This window comes from Malus sylvestris, chromosome 4 (assembly GCF_916048215.2).
Source record: "Malus sylvestris chromosome 4, drMalSylv7.2, whole genome shotgun sequence".
Taxonomy (NCBI): domain Eukaryota; kingdom Viridiplantae; phylum Streptophyta; class Magnoliopsida; order Rosales; family Rosaceae; genus Malus; species Malus sylvestris.
In genome coordinates this window covers 29,358,225-29,371,002 of record NC_062263.1, presented here as the reverse complement: position 1 = coordinate 29,371,002, position 12,778 = coordinate 29,358,225, and the positions used below count along the sequence as shown (strand labels likewise).

General features: G+C 38.6%; 3 protein-coding genes across 3 annotated transcripts; 2 read left to right on the top strand and 1 right to left on the bottom strand.

Moving 5' to 3' along the window:
- Positions 1 to 354: 354 nt before the first annotated feature.
- LOC126617818 (receptor-like protein kinase ANXUR2) lies at positions 355 to 3,754 on the bottom strand. Its single transcript, XM_050285876.1, has one exon. It carries the CDS (start codon positions 3,317 to 3,319, stop codon positions 668 to 670), a length of 2,652 nt encoding a protein of 883 aa, XP_050141833.1. The 5' UTR covers positions 3,320 to 3,754; the 3' UTR covers positions 355 to 667.
- Positions 3,755 to 5,850: 2,096 nt separating this feature from the next.
- Positions 5,851 to 7,659, top strand: LOC126619551 (uncharacterized). Its single transcript, XM_050287959.1, has 2 exons — positions 5,851 to 6,651; positions 6,917 to 7,659. Exons 1-2 carry the CDS (start codon positions 6,147 to 6,149, stop codon positions 6,994 to 6,996), a joined length of 585 nt encoding a protein of 194 aa, XP_050143916.1. The 5' UTR covers positions 5,851 to 6,146; the 3' UTR covers positions 6,997 to 7,659.
- Positions 7,660 to 8,806: 1,147 nt separating this feature from the next.
- On the top strand, positions 8,807 to 12,710 carry LOC126619549 (uncharacterized). The gene is made up of 13 exons (XM_050287957.1): positions 8,807 to 9,015; positions 9,239 to 9,301; positions 9,437 to 9,607; positions 9,779 to 9,910; positions 9,999 to 10,138; positions 10,523 to 10,609; positions 10,853 to 10,978; positions 11,112 to 11,264; positions 11,441 to 11,512; positions 11,639 to 11,740; positions 11,988 to 12,158; positions 12,244 to 12,323; positions 12,416 to 12,710. Exons 1-13 carry the CDS (start codon positions 8,985 to 8,987, stop codon positions 12,468 to 12,470), a joined length of 1,383 nt encoding a protein of 460 aa, XP_050143914.1. The 5' UTR covers positions 8,807 to 8,984; the 3' UTR covers positions 12,471 to 12,710.
- The last annotated feature ends 68 nt before the right edge of the window (positions 12,711 to 12,778 follow it).

The following is a 12,778-nucleotide window of genomic DNA, read 5'->3' as shown; positions in this document are numbered from 1 at the left end:
AGGCCTTTCATGTTTAACTTTGTTTGCAACTATGACATATTTTCCAATTTATTTTCTGCAGCATGCATGCAAGACGTAGCAGCCAAATAGCGCAACGTATATACACCGTCGTTGGGGTAGTATCGGTGTTAGATCAGTGGCCGGCTCCGGCTCCACTGTTTGTAAAGTTTCCATCTTCCGATTGCTACATTCTAGTTTTTTTTATTTTTTAAAATTTTAATTGGGGTTTAGGGTTTAGTAAGTATAATTAGGCTCACATTGTATGAAACCCAAAAATCTTTCTTTGTTTCTCGAGAAGGTAGAGGGAAAAGTGTAAAACATCTGAACAATTCACACTCACTGAAACAAAAAAAATGAAGAATCTAACAAAACGATTCATTCTACGTTCTTTTCGGTTTCAACATTTTACAGTACATAGTATATAGTGTATACAAGATTAATATACTAGAAGAAAGACTAAACTTTATACAAATTATAACTTTATATCATATACCACACCGGGAAGAAAAAAGTTGACTTCTGTATGAACTTGTTTGAGTAGAGTACAAATAGCTATAGAATCATATATAGGAACTAAAACAATTAATCTTGTAAGTTGGTTTGTATTTCTTCGATTAATCCCATATTGCTTTATCTTACAGCAAATCAGGAATCAAGAGCATATCGTTTATCGACCTTCTGGCTTGACAATCTGTGAGAAGATTGCGCTGGTGTCGCCGGTGTTCTCATTTGTGGCGGTGTTGTTGTTGTTGTTGTTGTTGGGATTGGTGTTGGATTCTTCAACCAAATCACTCTCGCTTCCGAGGCTCAGGTTGCTGTAGTGTATTGCCATCATGTTCTGGTTTCTCAGATGGGGGTCGTCAGAGTCACTTCTCTCGCGTCTTGAGGAGTGACTCGAGCCATCTGTGTCGTCTTGCAACTGGAGCGCAAACTCGAGGTTCCACAAGATGTCGTTCAAAGTGGGGCGGTCGATTCCTGATTCGGACAAGCACTTCTCAGCTGTGTCTGCGAATTTCTTGACGCTTTCCATGTTGACTTTCCCCTTGAGGTGAGGATCAATGTTTTCCTCCACAATTCCTTTTCTTTGACAATGTAGAGCCCAATCTGCTAGACTGACCTGTTCCTTCGACAGGCTAGGGTTGAGAGCCGGCCTTGCAAACAACGCCTCGAAGAGGACAACTCCGAACGAGTAGACATCAGATTTTTCTGTCAGTTGTTGCCTCCTGAAGTATTCGGGATCTAAGTATCCGAAGCTACCCTTCACCACTGTACTAACATGGCCTTGATCCATGTTGGGACCAGTCTTCGAGAGCCCGAAATCAGAAACCTTGGCCTCCCAGTTCTCGTCCAAGAGAATGTTTGTCGTCTTGACATCCCTGTGGATGATGGTCCACCTAGCGCCAGTGTGAAGGTAGTGAAGTCCCTTTGCTGCTCCAATACAGATCTCCAGCCTTTTCTTCCATGACAGTTGACCTTGAGATTTGTTGCCCTTGTACAGATGCTCTCGCATTGTGCCGCGTGACATGTAGTCATACACCAAGCACATTTCATTATCTTCTTCACAGAAACCAATCAGCGAGACCAAATGTTTGTGCCTCAGCTCTGAAAGCATCTCAATTTCGGTCTGGAATTCGTTAACTCCTTGCTCTGATTGTGGGTTAGATCTCTTGATCGCCACTTTCGTTCCTCCATCGATGACACCCTTGTACACCTTTCCGAATCCTCCAACACCAATGACATTAGACTCGTCAAAATTCTTAGTAGCATGTTTCATCTCAGGGAAGGTGAAACGCCTGCAACGGCCTTGAGCAGCTGATGACAAGTGGGTGCTAGCATTGCTCTTGCCTGAGATTGTTGATTTGGTGCCACTGGTATGGGAATTTCCGTAGATTGGTAGCCAGCTAGTAGTGTGTGCATCACTTCCCGGGGCCCTTTTCTTTCGTTGGTACACAGCAATGCACAATGCAGCAACTATGCCAAAGGCTGCAGCTCCTCCAGCAGCTCCGCCAATCACGTGAGCTTTGTTGGTACCGCTTCCTCCCTGCTGCTGCTGACTTTGAAAGCTTCTCTTCTCTTGCTCGTCCTTCGCCAACATGTCAGAAATCTTGGGATTAGGGCCTGCCAAGTTTTTCCCCTGTTCGAGCTTGAATATCTCCACCCCATTGAGGAGTGAATCGTAGAACTCAGGACTTGATTTCTTCGAAGGGTGCAAAGCTAGCCAGAGGTCACCATTGAAACCCTCATTGGCCGCTACCACATAATCTCTGTATGTAGTCACTCCCTTTCCTCCTGTCCATCCGATCACATCTGCTTCAGCCTCGGCGGTTTGATTGTTAATGTAGATTGTGAACACTATTTGATTGGCTTTTGTGAGGTAAAAGTCACAAAAGTGTAACCTCACAAGGTACATGAATTTAGCATCGACTTGGTTGAACACCCACGTGAGATTATAACCGAGGTTGATGTCCTTCTTCTCACCCATTGATCTCGAGGTCCTGTAGATATCAACGGGAGCAATGTACGGTGGCATATCTTTGTAGTCAATTTTTACGTTCTTGGCGGCCTCGTTGGTGACCCCAAGTTGTGCACCATATACATAAGCAAAGTCATCGTACCATGTCCTTGTTAGGGTGCCGGAGTCATTGGTTGGGGAAATAAACTGCCCCCCAATATTCACTCTAAACATGGTCTGCAAATTTGAACTCTTGCCGTCAAAAGTCTGGTCTGAAGACCCGACTATTGCAGCGTCGCCAAACATGTCAGGGGCTCCAATCAGCTCAATCCCATTCACAAATGCAAACCCCGAGGAAGGCGAAAAGGTGACATCTAGGGAATCCTTGTTGAGGGGTGCCAACATATACTCTCTCATGATATAAGCTTGTGTAAGGGCCCTGCAAGTGATTGAAGCGCTAAAGTTTTGCAAGAGAGTGATTCCATTGGCAACAACCGAAAAATAGGACCCCTCAGCGTTGTTGCTGCCATACACAGCCGGGTAGAAATAAAGTCTAAGCATGTAGCGCTGCTTGGGTTGCACAGGCAACTTGTACGTGGTATTCGCGGTGAAAATCCTGGCTTTCATGTATGGAACCTCGGAAAGAAGCGCAGGGTCCTGGTACTGCGCTTGTGCCGAGGTTGTCTTTGATGAATCGGCAAGGTACTTCTTGTCCGGTTGCCATTTCCTCCCATCTGCATCTTTGGCCTCATTATCAGCGCCACAGCCAAGGATCAGCGGATCTGAGCCCGGGTTTGCAGCATCGAGGCCGTTCAAGAACACGGATGCAAAGGCGAGAAATAGAAGAATTGGTGTTTTGATGTACATATTGCTAGCTAATAAAAAGGAAAGAAAAAGAAAAAGAAAAAAGAGACGGAGGCCGAAAGCTCTGCCAACGGCGTACAGGAAAACGGAGGACTCCGATCAATAATGAAGAAGTATTAGAAGTTTTCCTGTACGCCCGGAGAAACGAAAAGCGTTTTTTTTTTGTTTCTGCGTTTTCTTTGTATTCTTCTTCTATGGATGATGGTGTTAACCTACGCCATATCTAATCAAACTCAAAAACGGTTAGCAGTCTTACCTGGACCTCAAGGACTCGACCAGGCAAGACGAAGACATAGACAAACGGTTGAATATTTGGTCGTCTTTTTTTTTTCTTTCTGTAAGCGTGGGAACTTTTGTTTGCTTAGTTCGTTTCGATTTCCGTTTCTGAGACGTCCGTTGTTGTTTGACAACCGGGAATGTAGTCGGAAACCAATGGTTGGGAGCAAGAATCGAAGATTGTACAGGTTTTGGTTGGTTGTGACAACGTTTGAAATTCCTATTTGTAGTAAATAACAGGCTGAATTTAGCCCCCTTTTTTTTTAATGTTTTAGTTTCATAAGCTGGAGGATTGCTCTAACGACCTCCTGCAAGGTCTCTTTTGCAGTGATATCTTTAACACAACGACTAATATGAAACCTCTCTCAAGTCTCAAAACTCTCAACCAACAATCTAAAGCTAAAATATCGATGGTGTTTCGTAGTGACTATAGAAGTTGAATATTTTGAGAAAAGATTATACTATTTTACCAACAAATGTTGTTTATACGATTGAACTCAAGACTTCTTATGACAAAGTAGAGATTGAATGCAGTTATTTACAGTTCTTAAAAGACATATAATAAGTTTTTAAATGTTATTGACACTTCCAAAAGGTCATTCAAAACTTCTCCTGAATAAACACATGCACAAGAGAAAATGAACACAAAGAAATTGGAGGGTAACATTTTTTGGTACTAATAACAGCTCTCTACATGAGTTGCCTCTCTTTGGAGGTGTGTATGACGACTATTTATGAATATTATTAACTCCCTTATTTTTTGTAAGAAGAAATTAGGTTCTCATCCCTCATTTGTTTATTTCATTGATTCAAGCCTTTTTTTTTTTTCAATTTTTGTTTAAGGCCGTTTGGTCATATATCTATGTCATTGTTTCAATATTTACATGTCAACATATTTAAAATTTTTAAATCATTTTCAAATACATTCGTTTAGTGTTAGAAACGTTACATTTGGTTTATTTATATTTATATCTAAATTTTGTATCTCATATTTTTATTTTTAATTTGTACACATTTTTAATTTTGCAACCATTCTTTTATTTTGTACCAATTTTCTTTTTAGTTTTAAGTTGTACCTATATATTTATTTTCTTTGAACCAATATTTTAAACTGTTATTTGTACCCATAATTTTTTTTAATGTTTTGTTGACCTATAACATATTTATAATGTACCCATTCATATGTTTATAATGTACAATGTACCACTTTACTATATGTAAAATGTACCTTTATATATATAATGTACCCTTATTAAAAAATAAAACATTTTATTTTGTAATAAAAGATCTGATTAGATTTCACACAATTTAAATTTGAGAAAAAAAATTGAAAATTCCTATTTGGTATTAATCTTTGCATGATTTTAAGGAGAATTTTTTAATTTCCGTTATTAAAGTTTTTAGTTAATACTAAAATTCAATATTTTGTCCTTCAATCAAAATATTCAAATCAATAAAGTTGCAATTTAAGATTTCGGTCAACCAGGGAACACAACGTAACATTTTCCTTTTTTGAATGATGTAAGAGTGTACGATGACTATTGTGGAGTACTACTAACAACTCGTTAAACTAAAAGATCATGCAAATGTGTTACAACGTTCTTTTTGTCAATTACACATTTATTTGTGAAAAATTGTTATTTACACTACATTTACTTATCACATTATTAATTACATGTGTATTACAGAGGTTGTCATCAATTGATCCAAATAGTAGCACTTGTATGTTAAAAAAAAAAATGTGATTTGGACATTTTTTTTTCTTCATATTTGAAGCGAATAAATTAAAGAAGAATCACATGATATAAACTAAGCATAAGTGTCCACTATGAGAAAAATAGTCCGAAAATCTTAATTATTCCCCATATTTAAAAAGTGTAACATCTAGAATGATACTGTTGTCAAAGGTAGGTAACCATTGATCATGTTATCATTCTTTTTTTTAGTATCACTAGCTAAAAATCCAAAGACAAAACATACATAAATTTAGGGAGCATGCATGCACAAGATCTTTGTTAGAATATGAGAAGATATGTACGTACTATGTACCTTCCAAAATTAACAAAGTAATTAGGGAGGATTTTGGTTAGTGACAGTTTGAAACGGATGGTGGAAATGGCAACGGATGTGCGCGGCAACCGCAGGTCCATCCACCCTCGTTGTCCCCATTAAAGCTCTTCACACAACATCTGTGTTGAGCTGGTCGGGCTGGTGAGAGATCATGCACCTCAGAAACCCTAAAATATTGCTCTCTGATCCTTTCTCCTTCTGATTATCTTTTTTGGGGAAGAAAAAAAAAAACCCCTCCCCCTCCCCCTCCCCCACCCAACCCCCGTCCCACACTCAGATCGAAAGCACTTTCTTGTCCGGTTGGCGCGGTGGCTTCCTTCCGCTGCCGCTGCCACCATCACCACCTTGGGATTGAGTATATACACACACGCACGTATATAAACGTCATACCATACATTCATACTCTACACCACCGCGTGCATGCATTTGGTTAATTAAGCAAACTCAACGTTAATTTGTTTAATTAATAATTAGTTACTTTAAAATGAAGGACAATAACTTACACCGACGGAAGATGTCATCATCGTCGCCGTTATTGTCCCTTTCGTCCTCCGAGGAGGAGCTCCAACACATGCCGCTGGCACCGCCCAAGACGTTAAGCCGGAAGCGCTTGAGCAAGCAGTTGTCCATGTGCGAGACGCCTAGGGACATCGCCTGGGAGAGGCGGCAGCGCCAGATTCTCAGCCAGGAGAGGAGGATGAATGGGATCAGAGACTCCGATGACATGCATCTGACCGACGAGGATTTGCATGAGCTCAAAGGGTGCATTGAGCTAGGGTTTGGGTTCAATGAGGAGGAGGGTCAGAGGTTGAGCGCTACCTTGCCCGCTCTTGACCTTTACTTCGCCGTCAACCGCCAGTTTTCACCGAGCCCCGCGTCCACGCCGAATAGCGCTAGCGCCCGCCATTCTACGTCGTCAATGGGTGGACATTACTCGTCGTTTGGAAGCCCTAGGAGCGATACAGATGCATGGAAGATATGCAGTCCAGGTATGTGCTGACTTTCTATAATCACCAAAGTCTAACAATACAACATTTTCTTACTAAATATTATTACACTTATCGACTATGCATGAAATAATGTAGACAATTTATGATCATAGTAGTTAATTAGTATTTTGGATTAATTTTAATTGTATGTAATTATTCTAAAATGTTGGTAGTATATATATAGTTTCTTATAAAATTACTAATACAACTTGATTGTGATTAGCATCCGTTGAAACATATTAATTTAATCTTATGGGTTTTGTAGGTGATAATCCTGAACAGGTGAAGACCAAGTTGAGGCATTGGGCACAAGCTGTGGCTTGCTCAGTGATCCAATCTTCTTGAAGAGTGGAATTATCATCAGATGGCTTTGCTTGTACAGAGGATTAAAAAGCAAAAGCAAAAGCAAAACATGAAAAAAGAGCTTATTCTTGGTCATGAGCGAGTGGTGCAGATTAAGAAAATTGAAGTGTGAGATGGCTTTGCTTGTACAGAGGAAACTATTTCTACTTTCTAGAGAGAAAGAGAGAGACAGACATAGAATTATACAGGAAAAGGAGGAGAGAGGAGATCGAGAGGAGGAAGAAGATCGATAAGGTTATGATTAATTTAGATATCAACTTCTGGATTAATTTCTGCTACTAGTTACCATATCAGAGAGATTGAACATGTTTAGTGGCATGCATGCATGCAAAAAACTGCAAATTAAGAAGGATCTATTGACAATCATCAGATTTGGTTGGTTTGATTGGAGGATTAATCTGCTTAATTTTCTCATTAGTTTTGAATCCAATTAAATTTCTCTTGGTGCTCTGCGCAGCACGTTTATCATGTAAGATATCATTTTTGGGACACAGAGAAATTTGATGATGTATAATATTGGGGACATCTCACATGCATGCAACCACACCATTAGTAGCACATCCGATCTTATCGATGAATGTGAAAGTGGAATTGGAGGAATGTAAACAATTGCCTTTAATAAATAGACTCATATTCTTAGAAAAATTAATACTTTTATTATGATAATTGTCAATACATATTGCATCGACTCATTTCTATGGAATTAAAAATCCTCTCCAGATTTTTGTGTTCAGAGTCGACAGTTCAAAATATTATGATCACTCAATTTAAATCATGTGACCTTTATTAGCTTATATTATTGGCCCATTTCATACAAAACAAACTCTTGAACCATATAGATCTCTCTCTCTTAAACGCTCTAGATTTCTTAGTTTGTTGGCTCCAAACATAGAAATGGAGCGAGTATCTCAACTCATTTCTTGGCACCGAAAATATTACTTTTGTTACTTTGGTTTTATCTTTATGGTCAACCTGTGAATTTTACTATCAATCAACAAGGACTGCAAGCTTATTACTCAAGAAGATCGGAGAAAATTCTATGATGATCACATTGATGTACTCATATTAATTAAAATTGATGTACTTTCATCCATGACATAAGAGTTAATCTGCATCGCACATTGTGCTGGTTACATTAAAAGAAAAACTATACAGATAGCTGGAAGAGGGGCCAATAATATTTTACGAAATTGTTTTCCAATTAAAAATAATAATAAAAACCAAATTGTTATTTGCCTTAAACTAGAAAGGTACAAAATATACTGAAAATCCTATTAGTATTAGAAAATAATTGATACATGAATATGTGAGTCCTAGATAAGTTTTAACTTTTAAAATTTTATGTATTACGTTCTTTCTAAACCTAGAATGTTCTAAGTGTATCCAAAGCTTCGTCAACTATGTAGCATCGATTTTGTCTTTTTCCTTTGAAAAACAACCCTAAACATTTCTTTTGGGAAGAGCATTGTCTTCTTGATCACTTCATAGATGGATGATTACTTTTTCTTTTTACTAAAGTGAAATCGAAACGAGAAATATTGCCTAAAAAATATATATATATTGAGCGAAAACAAAAATTATGAAAAATTCTTTAACTAAGACAGTAAAAGTCAAGTAGAATTAAAATATAAAACGTTTTATTATTTTGTAAGAAATATCTTATAACATAGTCAGACAACATTATCAAAGTTTTTTTCCCGATAAAATTGAGTAACTTGGGGTAAAATTAACTACACTTAAGTAAAAACTAAGCAAAAAGTAAAGTTTGCCTCCGCATAAATTGACCCTTTTTCTTTGTGTTTCCCATTTGCCGTGGCAGTCATAAACCATAAACCCCAGAAACACTTGGCTCCTCCTCCGCCGGCTCTGCGTCTCTCTGTGTCTCAACCCAACCGAAAGTTGAACTCTTTCTGCTCGCACCTTCAAAAACCCAACGACATAAACTACTTCTTCTTCTCTCTACCCTCCCCATGGCCGCTGACGCTTCTGCTGCCCTTGCAGGTTCCTTCTCCAACTCTTATCACTCACCCCTTTTCTTTGAATCTGGTTTCTGAGGCAAAAAGTTCACTAATTTATGATTGCCCATGATTTTTAATTCGTATGTATGTGTATATATTGATGCATAATCCCAATTTCTTTTGAATTCGTATCATTTTGTAAATTTCAAGATTGCACCTTTACTCTTATATAAAAAATAGAAAAGTAATTCTTTGATTTACTGCAGTGAGGGATAAAGTTCAACAATTTCTTAATGCTGCTGTTACTGGGAATCTTGATCTCTTAAAGAGTGAGTAACAATGCCTTATCTTTCTTGTGACGAATTGGGTTTTTTTGCTTGTTTTAATTTGCTGTGGTTGTAATTGAATAGTTCCACAATTTCTCAATGATTTGTTAAATTTTATTGGGGTTTTGTTTCGGGTAGATTTGGCCGGGCAGCTTGATGAAGGGAAGGATTTGGCCAAAACTGTGGCTGATATTAAGGATGCCAACAAGCGAGGGGCCCTTCATTTTGCTGCGAGAGAGGGAAAAACTGAGGTGTGCAAGTACTTGCTGGAGGAACTGAAACTTGACGTTGATACAAAGGATGAAGACGGTATGTGCTTATGTTATACAGTATATGTTTTTGTTTAACGAGACCAGAATGCGACTTTAGAATCTCTTTGGGTGATATAGAAACTTAAGCGGACACATGCTTTTAATCTAAGAGCTTTGCATTTATTGGCATACCATAAGTCTAATTGGTAGAAATTTATACTGTCTGCAGGTGAAACTGCACTTATCCATGCTGCTCGGCAAGGACATACCGAAACTGCAAAATACCTTCTTGATTCTGGTGCCAATCCTGGGATAGCTAGTGAATTGGGAGCCACAGCTCTTCATCATTCTGCTGGATTAGGTGAGCTTTCTAAACTCTAATTTAGTTTTGTAAATGTAAAGCTCTCATAGTAGCGTTTCATCAATAAATGGTTTGTGCTTGTTTGCAGGAGACATTGAGTTGTTGAGGTATTTGATTTCCAAAGGTGCTGATGTTAATTCACAAAGTGACGCTGGAAGTCCTTTAATTTGGGCTGCTGGTCATGGTCAACAAGATGCCGTGAAAGTTCTACTAGAACACAATGCTAATGTAAGCTTTTGAATATTTAAATACGTGCTTTTTTTTTTTTTTTTTTTTTGAAGTTCTATTTGATGAAGTGTCTATAATATGGGTACCTCTTCATGAAGATAGCAGAAACTAGCCCATGCTTTTAGGGTCTCTCTCGGTTCTCGTCATATTTGTCATATGAACAATGGGGCCCTCATCTGCTAAACGTTCTCATTTTATACATCATATAGTATTATATTTATTTCTACAACTTGCTTTTGTGGATTTTCTGTTTTCACACTTTGTTCACTTGTAATTCTGGTAATTCCTTAATAATTGTGTTATAACAAAGTGTTTTCTTAATGTCACTGAACTATGTGGTGAGATTTTCGTATGTTGTTCATTTATCTGGTTTCTGTTTTGCAGCCAAATGCTGAAAATGATGACAATATTACGCCTTTGCTGTCTTCTGTTGCTGCTGGTTCACTGCCATGCTTAGAATTATTGATTCAGGTTTGGTTTTATGTCCTAGTATTCCGGTAATATAGCAAAACGAGTTTGCAAGTGGCAAGTAAATGATTTCTACCCTTTTTGTTTTTGGGGCGGGGGCAGATACGAGAATTTATGTATGCTTTAACAATTTGTATGTCAATGTGAATTCAATTTTTATTTGTATAGAGATGGTAAGGATTCTGGACACATTAATCTTTATATAATCATTCTACCTGCAATTTACTTTTCCATTTTATTGTATAGGCTGGTGCCAAAGTAAATATTAGTGCTGGTGGAGCATCCCCTTTGCACATTGCTGCCGATATTGGGAGCCCAGAGATTTTGCAATTATTGTTAAAAGGTGGAGGTGATCCCAATATCACTGATGAGGTAGTTCACCATCCCTACGTATGAATTATTTTTTCTTATCATTAGAAAATGGTGATTTCCTTCTTTCTATAATTTGGATTGTCCGATCTTTTAGTGGCACATAGATTGATGTTGACTTTTTATTTCACCACAGGATGGCTTGAAGCCAATACAGGTTGCAGCTGGAAGAGGGAACCGCAGTGCCGTTGAGATTCTCTTTCCCTTGACATCAAAAGTTGAAAGTATCCCAAAATGGACAGTTGACGACATACTTGAGTATATGCAGTCTGAAACAAGTAGACAACAGGTACCAAGGTCTTGACATTTCATATAATACATCCACAAAACTACATAATAATAGGTTGCTTCGATTTGCCCTAATATTGCCTCATAATCTATGTTTTGTATATGAACACATAACATAACAGCATTCTCTAGATTTGGCTCCCATTTAAGCTACCTCTGGCATGTCAAAATTTTCAGGAAGCAGTGGGAAATTTTAAGGAACTTAATGTGTCGAAAGATTGTGCGTTACCGAAGAAAGATCTGCCTGAGGTGCTCACTTTTACCCTGTAACTTAACGTACCATACTGGCTTATAGATATACTTTGTGTATTCTTGAAATATGATTAGCATTAAGATTTAAATTGTTTTGCGTTTACGTCTTAACAACTTCTTCAGGTGTCACCTGAAGCGAAGAAGAAAGCTGCAGAAGCAAAATCAAGAGGAACTGATGCTTTCAAAAGAAAGGATTATCAGACAGCCATTGATGCGTATACACAGGTGTAGTATACATCTTTCTCTGCTACTAGTATTAATCATTTTCCTAATTGTGTTAAGACAAGTTTATTGGACTACTGTGGGTCCTGTTCGATATAGAATAGTATAAGGGCAACGTTTGATTGTTGTGATGTACAATTGAAAAATAGTTCAGACGACTGCTTTGTGAAGTGTGCGTAATGGGGAAAACAACCGACCTGCTTTGCTTACGAAATGCTGCTACTTAAATTCGGTGGCTTTGTATTTTCAGGCTATTGATCTGGACCCAACCGATGCTACTTTGTTTTCTAACCGAAGCCTTTGTTGGATGTGTCTTGGTCAAGCCGAGCATGCATTAGCTGACGGAAAGACCTCCCGGGAATTAAAGCCAGAATGGGGGAAGGCTTGGTACCGAGAAGGTGCAGCGTTGCGACTGTTGGAGGCATGTACTCATCTTCCCACGTATTCAAATATAATTTGTCTAAGAAAAAAGAACAATCTCCATGAAATATTATTTGTTACTGCAGAAGTTTGATGAAGCTGCCAATTCTTTCTATGAGGGCGTGAGGCGGGACCCCGAAAACAAGGCACTTGTAGATGCTTTCAGGTTTGTATTCGAAAGCTCCTCGGATCCTTCCTCCTTGGTTTCTTGGTTCACCTGCTCTGGTTTTCAAGTGCTAACTGCTTGCCCCTTTACAGAGAAGCGGTTGAAGCTGGACGGAAATTTCATGGCGCTGATAAACAGAAACCATAGTTTGCCGGATGCCTGGGATGCCTGTATCCAAAGACGACCAGTCAGCAGGAGGCGGACCGGCTACTATGCCGGATTGAGATCGTTTCCCCTTCTTTCATCATAGTGGTGTGCTGTTCCAATTAGAAACTGAGATTGCTATAGTAATTCCGGTAGCTTTCCTTTCTTCAATTTTGTTTGGGATAAATGTTTGTGATTTTGTGGTAGTGTTTTCGAGTAATTTGTACCCTCCTTATTTGCCTATTGTTCCTCCCGTCTAAATCGCGGACAGACCAACTAACTTAACTCACGTCTAACATTAAATTAGAGAA

Excerpts from the sequence above, each read along its gene's own strand:
- LOC126617818 (XM_050285876.1), bottom strand. The coding sequence starts at position 3,319 with ATGTACATCAAAACACCAATTCTTCTATTTCTCGCCTTTGCATCCGTG.
- LOC126619551 (XM_050287959.1), top strand. The coding sequence starts at position 6,147 with ATGAAGGACAATAACTTACACCGACGGAAGATGTCATCATCGTCGCCG. Across the intron at positions 6,652-6,916 it reads ATGGAAGATATGCAGTCCAG|GTGATAATCCTGAACAGGTG; the intron begins GTATGTGCTGAC and ends TGGGTTTTGTAG.
- LOC126619549 (XM_050287957.1), top strand. The coding sequence starts at position 8,985 with ATGGCCGCTGACGCTTCTGCTGCCCTTGCAG. Across the intron at positions 11,513-11,638 it reads CGAAGAAAGATCTGCCTGAG|GTGTCACCTGAAGCGAAGAA; the intron begins GTGCTCACTTTT and ends CAACTTCTTCAG. Across the intron at positions 12,159-12,243 it reads CAGCGTTGCGACTGTTGGAG|AAGTTTGATGAAGCTGCCAA; the intron begins GCATGTACTCAT and ends TTGTTACTGCAG.